The 14,573-nt window shown below is 38.3% G+C and overlaps 1 protein-coding gene across 3 annotated transcripts in view; it reads right to left on the bottom strand.

Moving 5' to 3' along the window:
• Positions 1-14,573, bottom strand: part of PAPOLA (poly(A) polymerase alpha) — a 95,174-nt gene that overhangs the window by 65,754 nt on the left and 14,847 nt on the right. For all 3 annotated transcript variants that reach the window (XM_073349598.1, XM_073349599.1, XM_073349600.1), the window contains exons 2-3: positions 1,656-1,829; positions 939-1,005 (exon numbers count right to left, since the gene is read on the bottom strand). In XM_073349598.1, coding sequence (XP_073205699.1) covers positions 939-1,005; positions 1,656-1,829 — 241 coding nt within the window. The remainder of the gene's footprint in view (positions 1-938; positions 1,006-1,655; positions 1,830-14,573) is intronic.

Here is a 14,573-nt window from a genome sequence, read left to right as displayed (position 1 = left end):
CAAGATGGGCAAGTATAATATTTAAAACTACCAAATCCATGCAACCTAAGCCCCACTTGCCAATTTTGGTTTTAAAATAAAAGTGAAAAATGAATGTAAAGGTTTTCCCCTTCTGTTTAATGTGTGAGTAGACATTCACACAAGGAAAATCTAACTATACAGAGAAAACAGTAAAATCAATTACACACAAAGTAAGTTGAAAAAAGACTTTTAGTTATAGTAATCTTTGGTCTTAAATATATTATGTAAAAATTCACATAGAAATGTGATTTTCAAGTTCATATCTCTAAGAACTTGAAAATGAGAGCCGCTTAAAAAAATATGGCCTGACAATTTAAAAGAGTGTTTTAAAAAAATTTAAAAACCTATTATTGCGCTAAGAAAGTAACAATGAAAATAGTAATTAGGTGTCAATTTAAATAAGTTCTGAAGAGTTAAACTTCATAGGAAAAGTTAAAATGGCTCAATGTAAACAATAAGATCTTATATTTTGCTCTACCTATCAAAATATATTTATCTGTCTCAAAAGAACTTTATTACTCCTGACCACAGGTTCAAATGACCAAACAAAACTATGTTGATAATTAAGCTTGAAGTTAAAATTCAGTTTTTAATAAGAATATATAATAAATTCCAATCCCACTTTAGTAGATGAATAGCTCCCCCCTCCGATTTGAAAATTAAGCAGCAGCTAAAGATAAATCTCTCCACATCCATTAACACAGATGTTTCAGTCTTGCACACCTATCTAGTAAGTGTTTACTAGAAGTGACATCAAGAACATCCAGAAAGAAATGAATCTTACTTTTATTTTCTAGTGAGATAAGACTCAACAGATTAAGTGAAATACATCTCTTGAACTAGGAATACATGCTAGAATTATCCTGTATGCAAGAAATTTTAATACAAGTAACTCTACAAGGAAAATACATCCATACCTTGATTTCACTGATTTCCTGTATCCATTCCTTTACCAGATTATTTAACTTCCCCAAAATTAGAATCCTGTATTGATACATGAGAATTCAAAAATAATAAAATTATAGCAAACTAATTGCTTTATTAAGATTTTGATCACCATTACAATAAAAAGTTAAATAGAGCACATTGGAAGTCTAACAGCAGCAGATCTTATCTGTTTTAATACAGCTACAGAAATGAATACAGTCTGCAAATATTTCCACTATTTTTGTTACTCCAGTTGAACAAACAAATCTCGTAATCTGAGCCAATAAGGGCTCTCTGGTATACATGTATGCATGAACTGTACACACATTTTAAGCGTGTGCTTCCCAAAGATGTGAACTTTCTATCATTTGCTCAGGTTCACATGTTTTTTGCAGTAATGAACAGTAGAAAGACATGCTTCAGAAAGTTTTAACAGGAAATGTATAGAGGAAAGTAAATGGGACTAATACATAAACTAACACTGCCAAATGCAAAGACTAGCCTTAACTTAGGGACACTAAAAAACTGTTAGAGCTCTGCATTCTGAGGGATTTCTCACTGATTCCTACTGTTGAGAAAAAAGAGTCCAGACATTTTCAATAAGGTTAATTATTAATTTTGAAAACTAAATTTAAACATGATTTTTCATTACACTGAAATACTCTTTAAATTAATATTAGAAAGCAACTACTGCAACATTCACTCACCTACGCTGCAGTTCCTCCTCTTCTTCAAACACACCGAAGGGCTTTAGGGTATCAATTAATTTCTGGGTAAGTAGACAGTCAATCTCCTTGGGGGCAGCCAAACTGATAGGTGAGGTAATGCCATAATGCTTCTGTAGCTGTTGTGTTTGTTGTGATCCCTGGGTTGTAACTGGACTAAAAAATAATTAGATAAAATTACTGTCAGAAACATGAAAGAAAATAGCAGAAGTTGTCATCATCGAATAACCAGCACAAAGACAGATCAATGAAAAAACAGGATAAATCTCTTATTTGCAGCCATTATATCACATAACCAGAATAAGTTGTGACTTTAAGGTGAGTTTATGTAATGATTTTAATCTACTCTTGATCAAGGTGTGATCGTTACTGTGAAAAGTTACTATAAAATGTCACCTTACTCAGATCTGGTCCCTAAATATTTTGGTTTACAACTAATTTATGTTGATTTTAAAAGTAATGTACATGTCCACCAGTATAATTACATCGATTTTAAAACAATTGTAATTAAACCAGTGCAATTTGCGTGCATGGACAAGGCCGCAGTGATGTTAAGAATGCGAGAAATTTGCCATCAGGAACAGTTTTAAGATGATAATGTATTTCAGAATCAGGGAAAAAAATACAACTTCAGAAGAATTCTAAAAAACAAAATCAAGAACCAATTAATTAAATTTGAGCTGATTATGTAAAACAGTTAATTTAAAAGAAGATCTAGTTTTATTAGATACAGAAATTGTTTGATAATTGACCTATAAAGAAAATCCTGAAATATATAACCATCCTTGAGTGCAGATGACTGAAGTTCCTTAAAAACAGTCATTCAGATTAAAATTAGTGAACAGAATTAATATTTTTGACCAAAAATGGTCATATCTAAAAAACAGAACAATGAGTAGCGAAAAGATGTTTTGACTAAAATATTATTCTCAAGAACACATGAGCAAGACAAACAGCAGCTCAACAGCAGACTTCAGGAACTCTTATTTAGAAGCCAAAAAGTTGACAGGCTACAAGAGATACACTAACATTTTTGTTAAGTATTTAGCCATCAAATTTCTCTGGATATGATTAACTTCTTCCAGCTTATATTACAGTAAAGTTGACAGCATCCACTAAAGTTAAGTTGCAATATGTTTTCCCTTACAGCCCAGCCCCCATGTTCCCTCCTTTTCCAATTGCTCATAACTTGAGAAATGAACGTTTGCACTGAAAGTTTTCCTTGGTTCACTTCAGCACAAGTTAATTTTTGAAACAGTAAGCTAAATGTTTGGGAAATGTTGTTACACAGGTAGAACTGAAACAGTTTCATCAAACGTTTTACACTTGCATAACCAGACAATGACTACAAGTTTGATCAAAATTGATTTGTACAGGTCTCACTGAAATCTAAGAAAAAAGCCCACCTTGAAGGAAACTGTTTGTGGGTTTGAAATTATGAGCATTGAAAGTTTACTCACATATGCATATAGAATTTTCAGATAGGACTATTTGCTTCGTCTACAGTTTCAAACAGGGATTCTCAATCTATGCCACCACGCACAACGCTACAACCAGCCATAATTTTTTGCTGCCAATTACGTAGATCACATTCCAAAATCATTTGCAGCCACAATTTCTAATTTTATAAATCTAAAATATAAAGTAACAGTTTAAAAAAATTTTAAGTACTGATAGGTTGGAGGATGAGAAGAACAAAGAATGAATAGTGGTGCATGCAGGAGAAAGGGAGGCATGAAGAATTGTAACAGGGGCTAGTAACAGTAGCAGGAAAAAAGCCTGAGTCAGCTTGGAGTGGGTACTGTCAGCAGAATACCTCCACACACAAAAGCTCTCTCCTAAATCATCATTTTTACCAGATGACTGGAGGATAGCTAATGCAACACCTGTTTTTAAAAAGGTGTTCCAAAGGCAATCCTGACAGCTACAGGCCTCTAAGACTAACTTCAGTACCAGGCAAATTGTTTGAACCTATAGTGAAGAACAGAATGATCAGACACAAAGGAGCACCATTATGTTGGGGAAGAGTCAACACAGCTTTTGTAAAGGGAAATCATGTCTCACCAATCTATTAGAATTCTTTGAGGGATTCAACAACCATGATCCAGCTGAAATAGCATACTTGAACTTTCAGAAAGCTTTGAAAGGTCCCCCAGCAAAAGCTCTTTAGTCATGGGCTAAGAGGGAAGGCCCTCTTATGGATCAGTAACTGGTTAAAAAGACGAAACAAATGGTAGGAATAAATAATCAGTTTTCACAATGGAAAGCAGAAATAGTAGGATTCCCCCAAGGATATGTACTGGGACTAGCACTGTTCAACATACTCATAAATGACCTGGAAAAGGGGGGGGGGGAAAGGGAGAGTGAGGTAGCAACGTTTGCAGACAACACAAAATTACTCAAGATAGTTAAGTCCAAAGCGGACTGAGAAGAGTTACAAAGCAATCTCACAAAACTGGGTGACCAGGCAACAACAACAACAAAAAATCACAGATGAAATTCAGTCTTGATAAATGCAAGTAACGCATATTGGGAAAACAATCCCAAATATATATACAAAATCATGGGGTCTAAATTAGGCATTACCAGACATGAAAGAAATCTTGGAATCATCAAGGATAGTTGTCAAAAACAGCTACTCAGTGTACAGCAGCAACCAAAAAAGCTAACAATGTTAGGAACCATTAGAAAAGGGAGAGAAAATACGACAAAATATCATGCCACTATATAAATCCCTGGTATTCCCACATCTTGAATACCGTGTGCAGTTCTGGCTGCCCCATCCCAAAAATATATTAAAACTGAAAAAGGTAAAGAGAAGGGCAACAAAAATGATTAGGGGAATGGAACAGCTTCCATATGAGGAGAGATTAAAAAGACTGGGATTGTACAACTTCGAAAAGAGAGAATATGATGGAGGTCTATAAAATCATGAATGTGTGGAGAAAGTGAAGAGAGAAGTGTTATTTACCCCTTCATATAACACAAGAATCAGGGGTCACCCAATGAAATGAATAGGGAGCAGGTTTAAAACAAAAAAACGATGTGCTATTTCACGTAACAGTCAATTTGTGGAACTCGTTGACAAAAGGTGATCTGAAGGTCAAAAATGTAATGGGCTTCAAAAAAGAATTAAGTAAGTTCATAGAGGATAAGTTCATTGATGGCTATTAGGCATGGTAGTCAGAGACTCAACCCATACTTTAGGTGTCTTTAAACCTCTGAACTGCCAGGACCTGGAAGTGGACAACAGGGGATGGATCACTCCATAAGCCCCCCTGTTCTGTTCATTCCCTCTGAAGCATGTGGCACTGGCCACTGTCAGTAGACAGAATATTGAGCTATACGCACCGCTGGTCTGACCCACATGGTCATTCTTATGTTGTCATAGTGATGCAGGCAGGAGTCACACTGCTGCTGGTCTTCAGACTGGCTGCAGCATCCCTGCTTCTCAGCCTCCTGTTCCCTGTTTTCAGGTAGGCTGGAGACCAGTCCAAGAGGCAGGATACCTTAGCCACTACTATGCCAGTAAAGGGCTCTCTGTGTAGGAGTCCTCATGCGACCCCACTGTGGAGTCAGCATTGAAAAGGGCAGCATAAATTGTTTTACCTGGTGTTTGTGGGTGGGAGAAGTAGCCTTAATTGGAAGCTCCAACTTCAAACTCAGAGGAGACCAGGATCTTCAGTCACAAGAGGTCCCGACAAGCAAGGGGCATGTGATTTCATGAAACTGGAAAAGTTTTCCTGATAATTAGATGTATTGCCTGGACCAGTAAGCATTGGGTACATTTTTCAAGCTTAGTATTTGATCTACAGAGTAATGGAGCGTTTAGGCTCTGATGCAGAGAATGGTTTAGCAATCTGCTCATCGCATTTGGCATCATGTGCTCACGGAAGTCAAGGTTAAAGTCTTGTAGACAATACTGGCTCTGGCCTTCATTCTTAAATTATATAAATTGAGTTCCATGCAGTTTATTGCATGGATAGTATTATCCCCACAAGACCTTTAAAAAAAAAAAAAAAAAAAGAGTAAAGCCCTGTCCTTTCTGTATGGACATTGAAGAGTCTATCATGGATGCTGTAAGAACAGGAACCTGCTCCAGGGGTACTGTACAATCCTCCAGCTCTCCACAACTGTTACATCTGATGCTCTAGTTCGCAGCTTTCCTCCACTGGAGAAACTGGTGCATAAGCATCACGTTACAATATACTGTTCTTATCTGGGACACATTTAATAAGGAGAACTTTAGTGGGACATCTCCCAGGAAACTGACCTAGCCTAATTACCTTTTATTATCATGATTTGTCTCAGTTGGGACAGTATTAGTAACAGTAAACTTTCAGGAATAAAATTAATCCAAATCTTGATGAATTTTGGGGCGTGCTGAAAGATCCTCCTCTTCAGTAAAACACTTCTACCATAACTGGCAAGATGATTAATACCCTGCAAGCAGTCTCTCCCAGGAGTACAGCAGGAGCAGAAATCTCGAAGTTCACTAGGGATTTTCACCATGCTGATTTAGTTTATAGTGTTTAAATACTACAACAATAAATACTAAAGAAAATCCCAAGGCCTTGCCTCCACTAGAGAAGTCAACAGTTAAGTGATCTGTTACTGCAGGGGTTCTCAAACTGGGGGTCGGGACCCTACAGGGGGTTGCGAGGTTATTACATTGGGGGGGGCATGAACTGTCAACCTTCATACCAAACCCCGCTTTGCCTCCAGCATTTGTAATGGTGTTAAATATATTAAAAAATTTTTAAAATTTTTTAGGGTGGGGTGTCACACTCAGACTTGCTATGTGAAAGGGGTCACCAGTACAAAAGTTTGAGAACCACTGTGCTACTGCATCCACATAAACACAAACAGTTCAGTGTGTCCACATTAAACATGCTGAATTAATTTAAGAATTTTTGCATGTCTACCCTGCTTCAACAGGAGCACTACTCTAAACAATCTCAGGCTATGTCTACACTAGAGTGCTGTACCGATGCAGCTGCGCCGCTGTAAAATTTCTCATGTAGCTGCTCTATGCCAACAGCAGAAAGCTCTCTGGCTGCCATAACTGTGCACACTAGAGCTTATGCCCGCATAACTTGTGTTGCTAACGGGGCGGAATATTTACAACCCGAGCCACATAAGTTTTGCTGACATAAGTGGCAGTGTAAACATAGCCTCAGTAACAATTTCCTCTAGGTACCTATGCCACAGTTCCCAGCACAGCTTCCAGAAGCAGTGAATTCCAAGAGATTTCAAAAGACTAAAGGTGAATTGTGGGGCTGTAATGGAAGAACTAGTTGAACCATACCAGCAATTCTGTCCCCTCAAGCCCCTGTCTACATTAGAAAATTAAGCTGTCTCAACTACATATGCTCGGGGTGTGAAAAATCCACACCCGAGTGACACAGTTAAACCGATCTAACCCTCATTGTTCTTTCCCTGACCTAGGTACTGTGTCTCAGGGCTTGTCTACACTTACATTTTATAGTGCTCTAACTTGCTGGCTCAGGGGTGTGAAAAATCACACCCCTGAGCACAGCAAGTCTGAGCACTTTAAAGCACTAGCGTAGACAGGCTTCGAGCACTGGGAGCACGGCGCTAACCCCTCATGGAGGTGGAGTATCAGGAACGCTGGGAGAGCTCTCCCTCAGCGTTCATGCCCGACCACACTTGCACTTCAAAGCACTGCCGCGGGAGCGTTCCAGCGACAGCGCTTTGAATTTTCCAGTGTAGCCATACCCTCAGAGAGGTGGATTACCTACAGCAATGTGAGAACCCAAGCTGTTGGTGTAGGTAGTGTGTACACTGAAGCACTACAGAGGCACATCTGTGCCGCAGCAGCATTTCAAGTGTAGACAAGCACCTAGTATTCCCACACAAGCTTAAGGGGTATGCCTTCCTGAATTTTTGTGGTTCACAAGCTGTCAAGACAGATTCAGAATTTTACTAGCTTCAATAGCAATTAGCAGCTTTTTTTAAAACCTCATAAAATACAACAAAAGTAAATGCAATATTAATGTTGAAAAATCAAATGTCAAGAAACACAGAATCATGGTTAAAAGTGAAGATGACTTGACAAAAATTGGTCATCCCTCTTCATTCCACTCCCCGAACAATACATGTTCTGCTTGGGTTTTTAACCACATCAGGAATATCAACTCGTTTTCCCTGGTTCTCCTCAATTTTTTGGAGGGGGAGGAAGGGGGGGAATTGAGGGAAAAGAGGAGGTGGTCTGTTTTACACTGTTAGCTCTCTGATTGATGGGGCAGGACATCCTTCATCCAACATATTAGCCACTGAAGTTATGCATTAACAAAAAGTTTTTAAACAGTGACTAAAACTCCCTTCCCAACTGCTCAACTTTCACTCTTCTCAACTGTGATGTCACACTAGTGCTAGTCATTGTAAAGTCTTCCTCACTAGACAAGGCATGCCTACCTAAAGGTTTTTGGGTTTTTTAAACCTTCATTATATGTCATAGAAAACAAGGTACAGTTTTTATTTTGCCCATCACCTCAACTATGTTCTGTTTGAATTTGTTCTCTAATAAGAGATGTCTCTGATCCTTTTTTTTTCTTTTTTGGGGGAGGGGTACAGCGGAGGATGGGGTAAGTTACCGCACAAAACAATTTTGGGACCTTATTTGACTGTCTGAAGACAGCAAGTTGAAAAATTCATTCAGTTTACAGCCAGAATTACTGTGGTTTACAATACTGGGCGGTATAATTGTAAACTACCTTTAAAGCTATTGAAATTTTTTTAAAACTTGGCTTGATTTTTAAGGCTCAGTACAATCAAACCAAGTTGAATATGCTGTACATAAAGCTGCATATGAAATTCTAGTCTACATTATATTGACAGTAGCACAACTGAGGGTATGTCTACCGTGGCACTTTTGTCAACAAAACTTTTGTCGTTCAGGCGCGTTAAACCCTCTTCCCCTGAACGATTAAAGTTCTACCAACAAAAAGCGCCAGTGTGAACAGCGCTTTGTCCGCAGGCGTGCTCTCCTGCCAACAAACAGCAGCTACACTGTGTGGCTTTTAGCAGCATGGCTGTAGCAGCACAGCCATGTCGCTAAAAGCTGCATAGTGTAGCCATATCCTGAGAAAGATCTCTCTCTTCAAAAGCAATGTCACAAAGCTGGTGGATCAGAGTATCGGTCTCTATATATATGGATACTGCAATGTTGAATAAAAATAACTAGTTACACCAATAGTCACCATTGTTACAGAATTGTAATAAATTTTGTGTAAAGTATGTCATGTAAGGTACGTATGGAAAAAGTTGTGATTTCCTAAGTATGATTATATTGTTTATATGCATGTACCTTTGTATCTGACATTATGAATATGAGCTAGGCACTTATATCTTAAACATGTGTTGTATTCCTAGGTGACATCCCCTAGCCAGATTTACATCAGGGCTAGTCAGCTATGTGTTGATGGCCCATTAAGGATACTTAACTCCCACAATGGGCCACAGAAAAAACACCTCCAGCCCAGATACTGTAGAACCTCAAAGTTACTAACACCAGAGCGACAAACTCACCAGTCAACCACACATCTCGTTTGGAACTGGAATGTACACATGCAGGCAGCAGCAAGGACCAAAATAAAAAAAAGTAAATGCAGTACAGTACTATTAAACACAAACTACTTTAAAAAAAATGTAAAGCAGCATTTTTCTTCTACATAGTAAAGTTTCAAAGCTGTATTAGTCAATGTTCAGTTGTAAACTTCTGAAAGAGCAACCATAACTTTGTTTCAGAGTAACAGCCGTGTTAGTCTGTATTCGCAAAAAGAAAAGGAGTACTTGTGGCACCTTAGAGACTAACCAATTTATTTGAGCATGAAGTGAGCTGTAGCTCACGAAAGCTCATGCTCAAATAAATTGGTTAGTCTCTAAGGTGCCACAAGTACTCCTTTTCTTTTTGCATAACTTTGTTCAACCATAACCTCCTTCCTTAACTCTAAGGACTAGTCTACACTGGCAACATTATAACATGGCTTGTGTAGTCATGGCAGAGTGCTGGGAGAGACTGGTGCACTGTCTAAAGAGGTGCTTTACAGTGCTAAACCTTTCACACCCCTCAGCGAGAAAGTTGCAGCGCTGTAAAGTGCCAGTGTAGACAAGCCCTAAGATTTGACTAACTCTCCTCATGTGATGTGGACATGTGATCTCGGACTCCATTTTTGTCAGTAACTGTCCATACACACAGGCTTTGGACTTTGTTTGGGACAGTAAATTTCCATGCACGCGGCAGAGGATATAAAAGATACCTGAGACAGCTCCATTTTGCCTCATTCCTGCTCTAATGCTCTGGACTGCGGATTTACAACTAAAAGGAATATTTTAACTATGGACTGAGGATTTTCCAGTCTTTGAAAGTTACCAGAGACACTTTTGGAAGCTAGAAGTCTATACCATCACTGCTACAAACCTGATCTAATCATTTGTATATTTATGATCTATTAGCCATTTATAACAAATCTTTTCTTAAAGAATCTTTAGTTTACTTAGGATTGGTTGACAGTGAGATATTTGGATAAGACCTGAAATATGTATTGACTTGGGGGTAAGTGTCTGATCCTTTGGAATTAGTAGGATCTCAATATGGTGAGCTGGATTTTCAATAACCTCTCATGACATTAGACTTGTTTGTCTGGATGGGAGTCAAGTGGTGGAATGCCTAAAAGGGACTGTGTTAGGGCTTGTCTACACTGGCACTTTACAGGATTGCAACTGTCTTGCTTGGGTGTGGGAAAAAAAACAAACCAAATCCCTGAGTGCAGCAAGTTTCAGTGATGTAAAGCGCCAGTGTAGACAGTGCCCCAGCACTGGGAGCTCAGCTACGCCCCTCATGGAGGTGATTTTTTTTTAGAGCGCTGGGAAAGCTCTCTCCTAGAGCTGCGCTGCAACCACACAAGCCACATTAAAGTGCTGCCGCGGCAGCGCTTTAACATTGCCAGTGTAGACTAGCCCTTAGGCTTCTTGTTAACCAGTGTGGTGCTACAGAAGCTCTTTTGCTACTAGTTTGGTGAATCTAATCATAGAATAAACCACCAATTTGAGGGGGTGGGGGGGACTGTCTTCCTTGTTTTTTGCAGTCTGCCCTGAGATGGTACTCTCAGCATGGTCCATCCCAGGCACCCAGTCACAGTACCGGTAGATCCTGGACTTAAAGGAAAAGACATAATAAGTAGTGCTACTGATAAATTAGTCCATGTCTCCCCCCTACCCCAGCGAAAAAGCAGCAGAGTGGAAAGAAATGAAGCTTCTTGTATATATCTTATCGCTCCAAGAAGTGCTATGAACATAATAGAGGTACATGTACAGGGTTCCCACCATGAAGAGCATGCAGCCCAGCTTCCAGGAGCCTATATTTATTATTTTCCAGAGTATTAAACATGCAAAAAGGCTTAAGTGTTCATTTTAACCACTGCACTACTGTGTGTCATCCATACAAATGCACTTGCTCTGAAAAGGGAACTGCTATGCAAATCAAACATACTGGGCATATTACCTATTTTCTAATCTTCATTATTTTCAAGCACCCGAAACAGTGAAGCCTTATTACATTATCAAATGAAGCATGATGTAAGCACAGGATATATACTTGGTCCACCCTCAGCGCAGGGAGCTGGACTTGATCACCTCTCGAGGTATTTTCCACCCCAAAATTTCTATGCTTTTATTAACAAATTCTGCCACTGAACTCTACTCAAGCAGTCCTAAGTTCCACTTCCACACCCAATCACAATGAAGTTAAATAAAAGCTAGCTTTAGCTCAACAGGTCAAATGGCTGCAATCAGAAGTTTCCATTTGCTAAAACTAGTGCTGTCCATGGCAGTAAACTCAAAAAAAAAAAAAAAACAAACAAAAACCAAGATTAGTCCCAGTTTTAACCATACTGTTAAACAATAGAATACCAACTGAAATGTATTAAATATTTTTGGATGTTCTTCCTACATTTTCAAATATATTATTTCAATTACAACACAGAATACTTTATATTTTTATTACAAATATTTGCACCGTAAAAGTGATAAACGAAAGAAACAGTATTTTTCAATTCATCTCATACAAGTACTGCAGTGCAATCTTTATCGTGAAAGTGCAACTTACAAATGTAGATTTTTTTCATTACATAACCGTACTTACTACTTCTCGTTCACAATGTTACCTGAAAGCAAGAAAAGGCATTCACACGGAACTTTTGTAGACGGCATTTTAGGGTATTTATGTGCCAGACATGCTAAACATTCATATGTCCCTTCATGCTTCGGCCACCATTCCAGAGGACATGCTTCTATGCTGATGATGCTCATTAAAAAAATACATTAATTAAATTTGTGAATGAACTCCTGGGGAGAAAATTGTATGTCTCCGGCTCTGTTTTACCTGCATTCTGTTATATATTTCATGTTATAGTAGTCTCGGATGATGACTCAGCATATGTTGTTCGTTTTAAGAACACTTTTGCTGTAGATTTAGCAAAACACAAAGAAGAAACTAATGTGAGATTTCTAAAGATAGCTTCAGCACTCAATCCAAGGTTTAAGAATCCGAAGTGCCTTCCAAAATCTGAGAGGGACGAGGTGTGGAGCGTGCCTTCAGAAGTCTTCAAAGAGCAACACTCCGATGTGGAAACTACAGAAACTGAACTTCAAAAAAAAAAATAATAAAAAATAAAAAATAAATAAATAAATAAATAAATAAATAAAAATTAAAAAAAAAAAATCAACCTTCTGCTGATGGCATCTGACTCAGATGATGAAAATGAAATTGCGTCGGTCCGCACTGCTTTAGATTGTTATCAAGCAGAACCTGTCATCAGCATGGACGCATGTCCTATGGAATGGTGGTTGAAGCATGAAGGGATATATGAACTTTAGCGCATTTGGCACGTATGTATCTTGCGATGCCAGCTACAATAGTGCTATGTGAACGCCTGTTCTCACTTTCAGGTGGCACTGGGAACAAGAAGCGGGCAGCATTATCTCCTGCAAATGTAAACATACTTGTTTGAGCGACTGGCTGAACAAGAAGTACGACTGAGTGGACTTGTAGGCACTGAAGTTCTACATTGTTTTATTTTTGAGCACAGGTTTTTTTTTGTACATAGTTATATATTTGTAAGTTCAACTTTCATGATAAAGAGATTGCATTACAATACTTGTATTAGGTGAAGTGAAAAATACTATTTCTTTTGTTTTTTACAGTGAAAATATTTGTAATAAAAATAAAGTGAGCACTGTACACTTTGTATTCTGCGTTGTAATTGAAATCAATATATTTGAAAATGTAGAAAACATCCAAAAAAAAGGGTATTCTATTATTGTTAAACAGTGCAAATTAAAAGATTATTTTTTTTAATCGCTTGTCAGCCCCTAGTTAAACCAAAATATTCTCAGGCATATCTCCTTACACCATTAGTCCATCCTCCCATTGGGACTGTTTTCATTCATTGTGTTGGTACATGTATCAATAAGTTTGTAAACTCTCTAGGATAGGGTTCTTCTCTTATTTTATGCTGGTGAATTGCCTTCCACTTATGGTGCTACATAAGTAAAAGTAATCCTTTTATGAGGAGTACACTGTATTACCTATACAACATTCAGACACATACTAAGAGCAACTGAGATGGCTAAAAGCAAATACCCAATTAAAAACTGCAATACCAGGAAACAGAAATCCACAGTGAGCATCATGTTAGCTAATATAGGTAAAAATCCCTCCGTCATTAACTCGTAATGAAAAATGTCATTAGTAGTTGACATTCCCTCACAATTCATGTATTTAATGCCTTATTCAATACCCCTGTTTACTAAAATGTGTGATATCTTTGCTTATGTGAGGAATTTCAGGACTGTCAACTGGTTTTTCATGAAGGTAGCTCGAAAAGAGGAGAGACTTCAAGTCTAAAATTCTTGAGTCTTTTTAAAAAGCCATGCTAATTTAACTCTAGATAAATTAACACTTGCTTTATAAAATTCAAAAGAGCGGATTTGTAATTTTAAAATATTTAATAAAATAACTGTCGAGAACAACACACTCGAAAAGTCCCATGAAAATCCTGTGCAGACTTAACTTAATCATGGAGCTGCTATCTGTGCCTCCATAATCATAGCAGAGTACCAACTCTGCTAAAGTTATGGTGCGGCATCACTTTCTGTTTAAAGGTGGTTATTCATGGTGCCTTAAAACCCACGCATTGATGCAGATTGTCTTGAAATTTCCTATGCCTCATAGGGGTAGTGAGCAGGGCTAATGGTCCAGATGTCTAAAATACAGCCTCCGATATGAAAACCAAACAAAAAAAACCCAAAACCAGTATTTTACAAAATAATGTATTTTTTTAGGTGCACACCAGAAGCTCCAATTATGGCTCTCATCCTCCACAAACAGAACTCAATTGCTTTGGATTTATTTAGTGTATGGCACCTGCTGCACTTTTGGGGAAGCAAGACAAAGTTAAAAGCGAAGTTTGTAACTCAAGGCTGGAGCATGCCAAACTGATGTGTCCAAAAGACCACAATGCATGTGTAAAGACAAGACTAGGGTTGGCTCTGTTGAAGCAAGAGGGTTCATAGGGAATATGCTGCCATAGTAATTGGGTGGCTCAAGGCGATATGCTGTGGTCACTGAACCTGAGCTGCATGCATGCACTGTGAGCTACCCGTAGCAGCTTTCAGAAAAGTTGTCTTGTGCACATTCCTTGCTCTCTGCCTGCATTCAGCAAGGGCTCCTTCTAGAAGTTTAGCCCTGAGACCAAAATTTCTGGTTTAAGAGGTATTTTCCCAGTGCTCTAAAAACCATATGCAGACTTTTTACTTAAGTACTGCCAAGGAAATTAGCATTAATTGAATAGAGGGGAGAAGAAAGACTCTTGTAAA

This window comes from Lepidochelys kempii, chromosome 6 (assembly GCF_965140265.1).
Source record: "Lepidochelys kempii isolate rLepKem1 chromosome 6, rLepKem1.hap2, whole genome shotgun sequence".
NCBI classification, from domain to species: domain Eukaryota; kingdom Metazoa; phylum Chordata; order Testudines; family Cheloniidae; genus Lepidochelys; species Lepidochelys kempii.
This window is presented reverse-complemented; position numbering and strand designations above follow the sequence as displayed.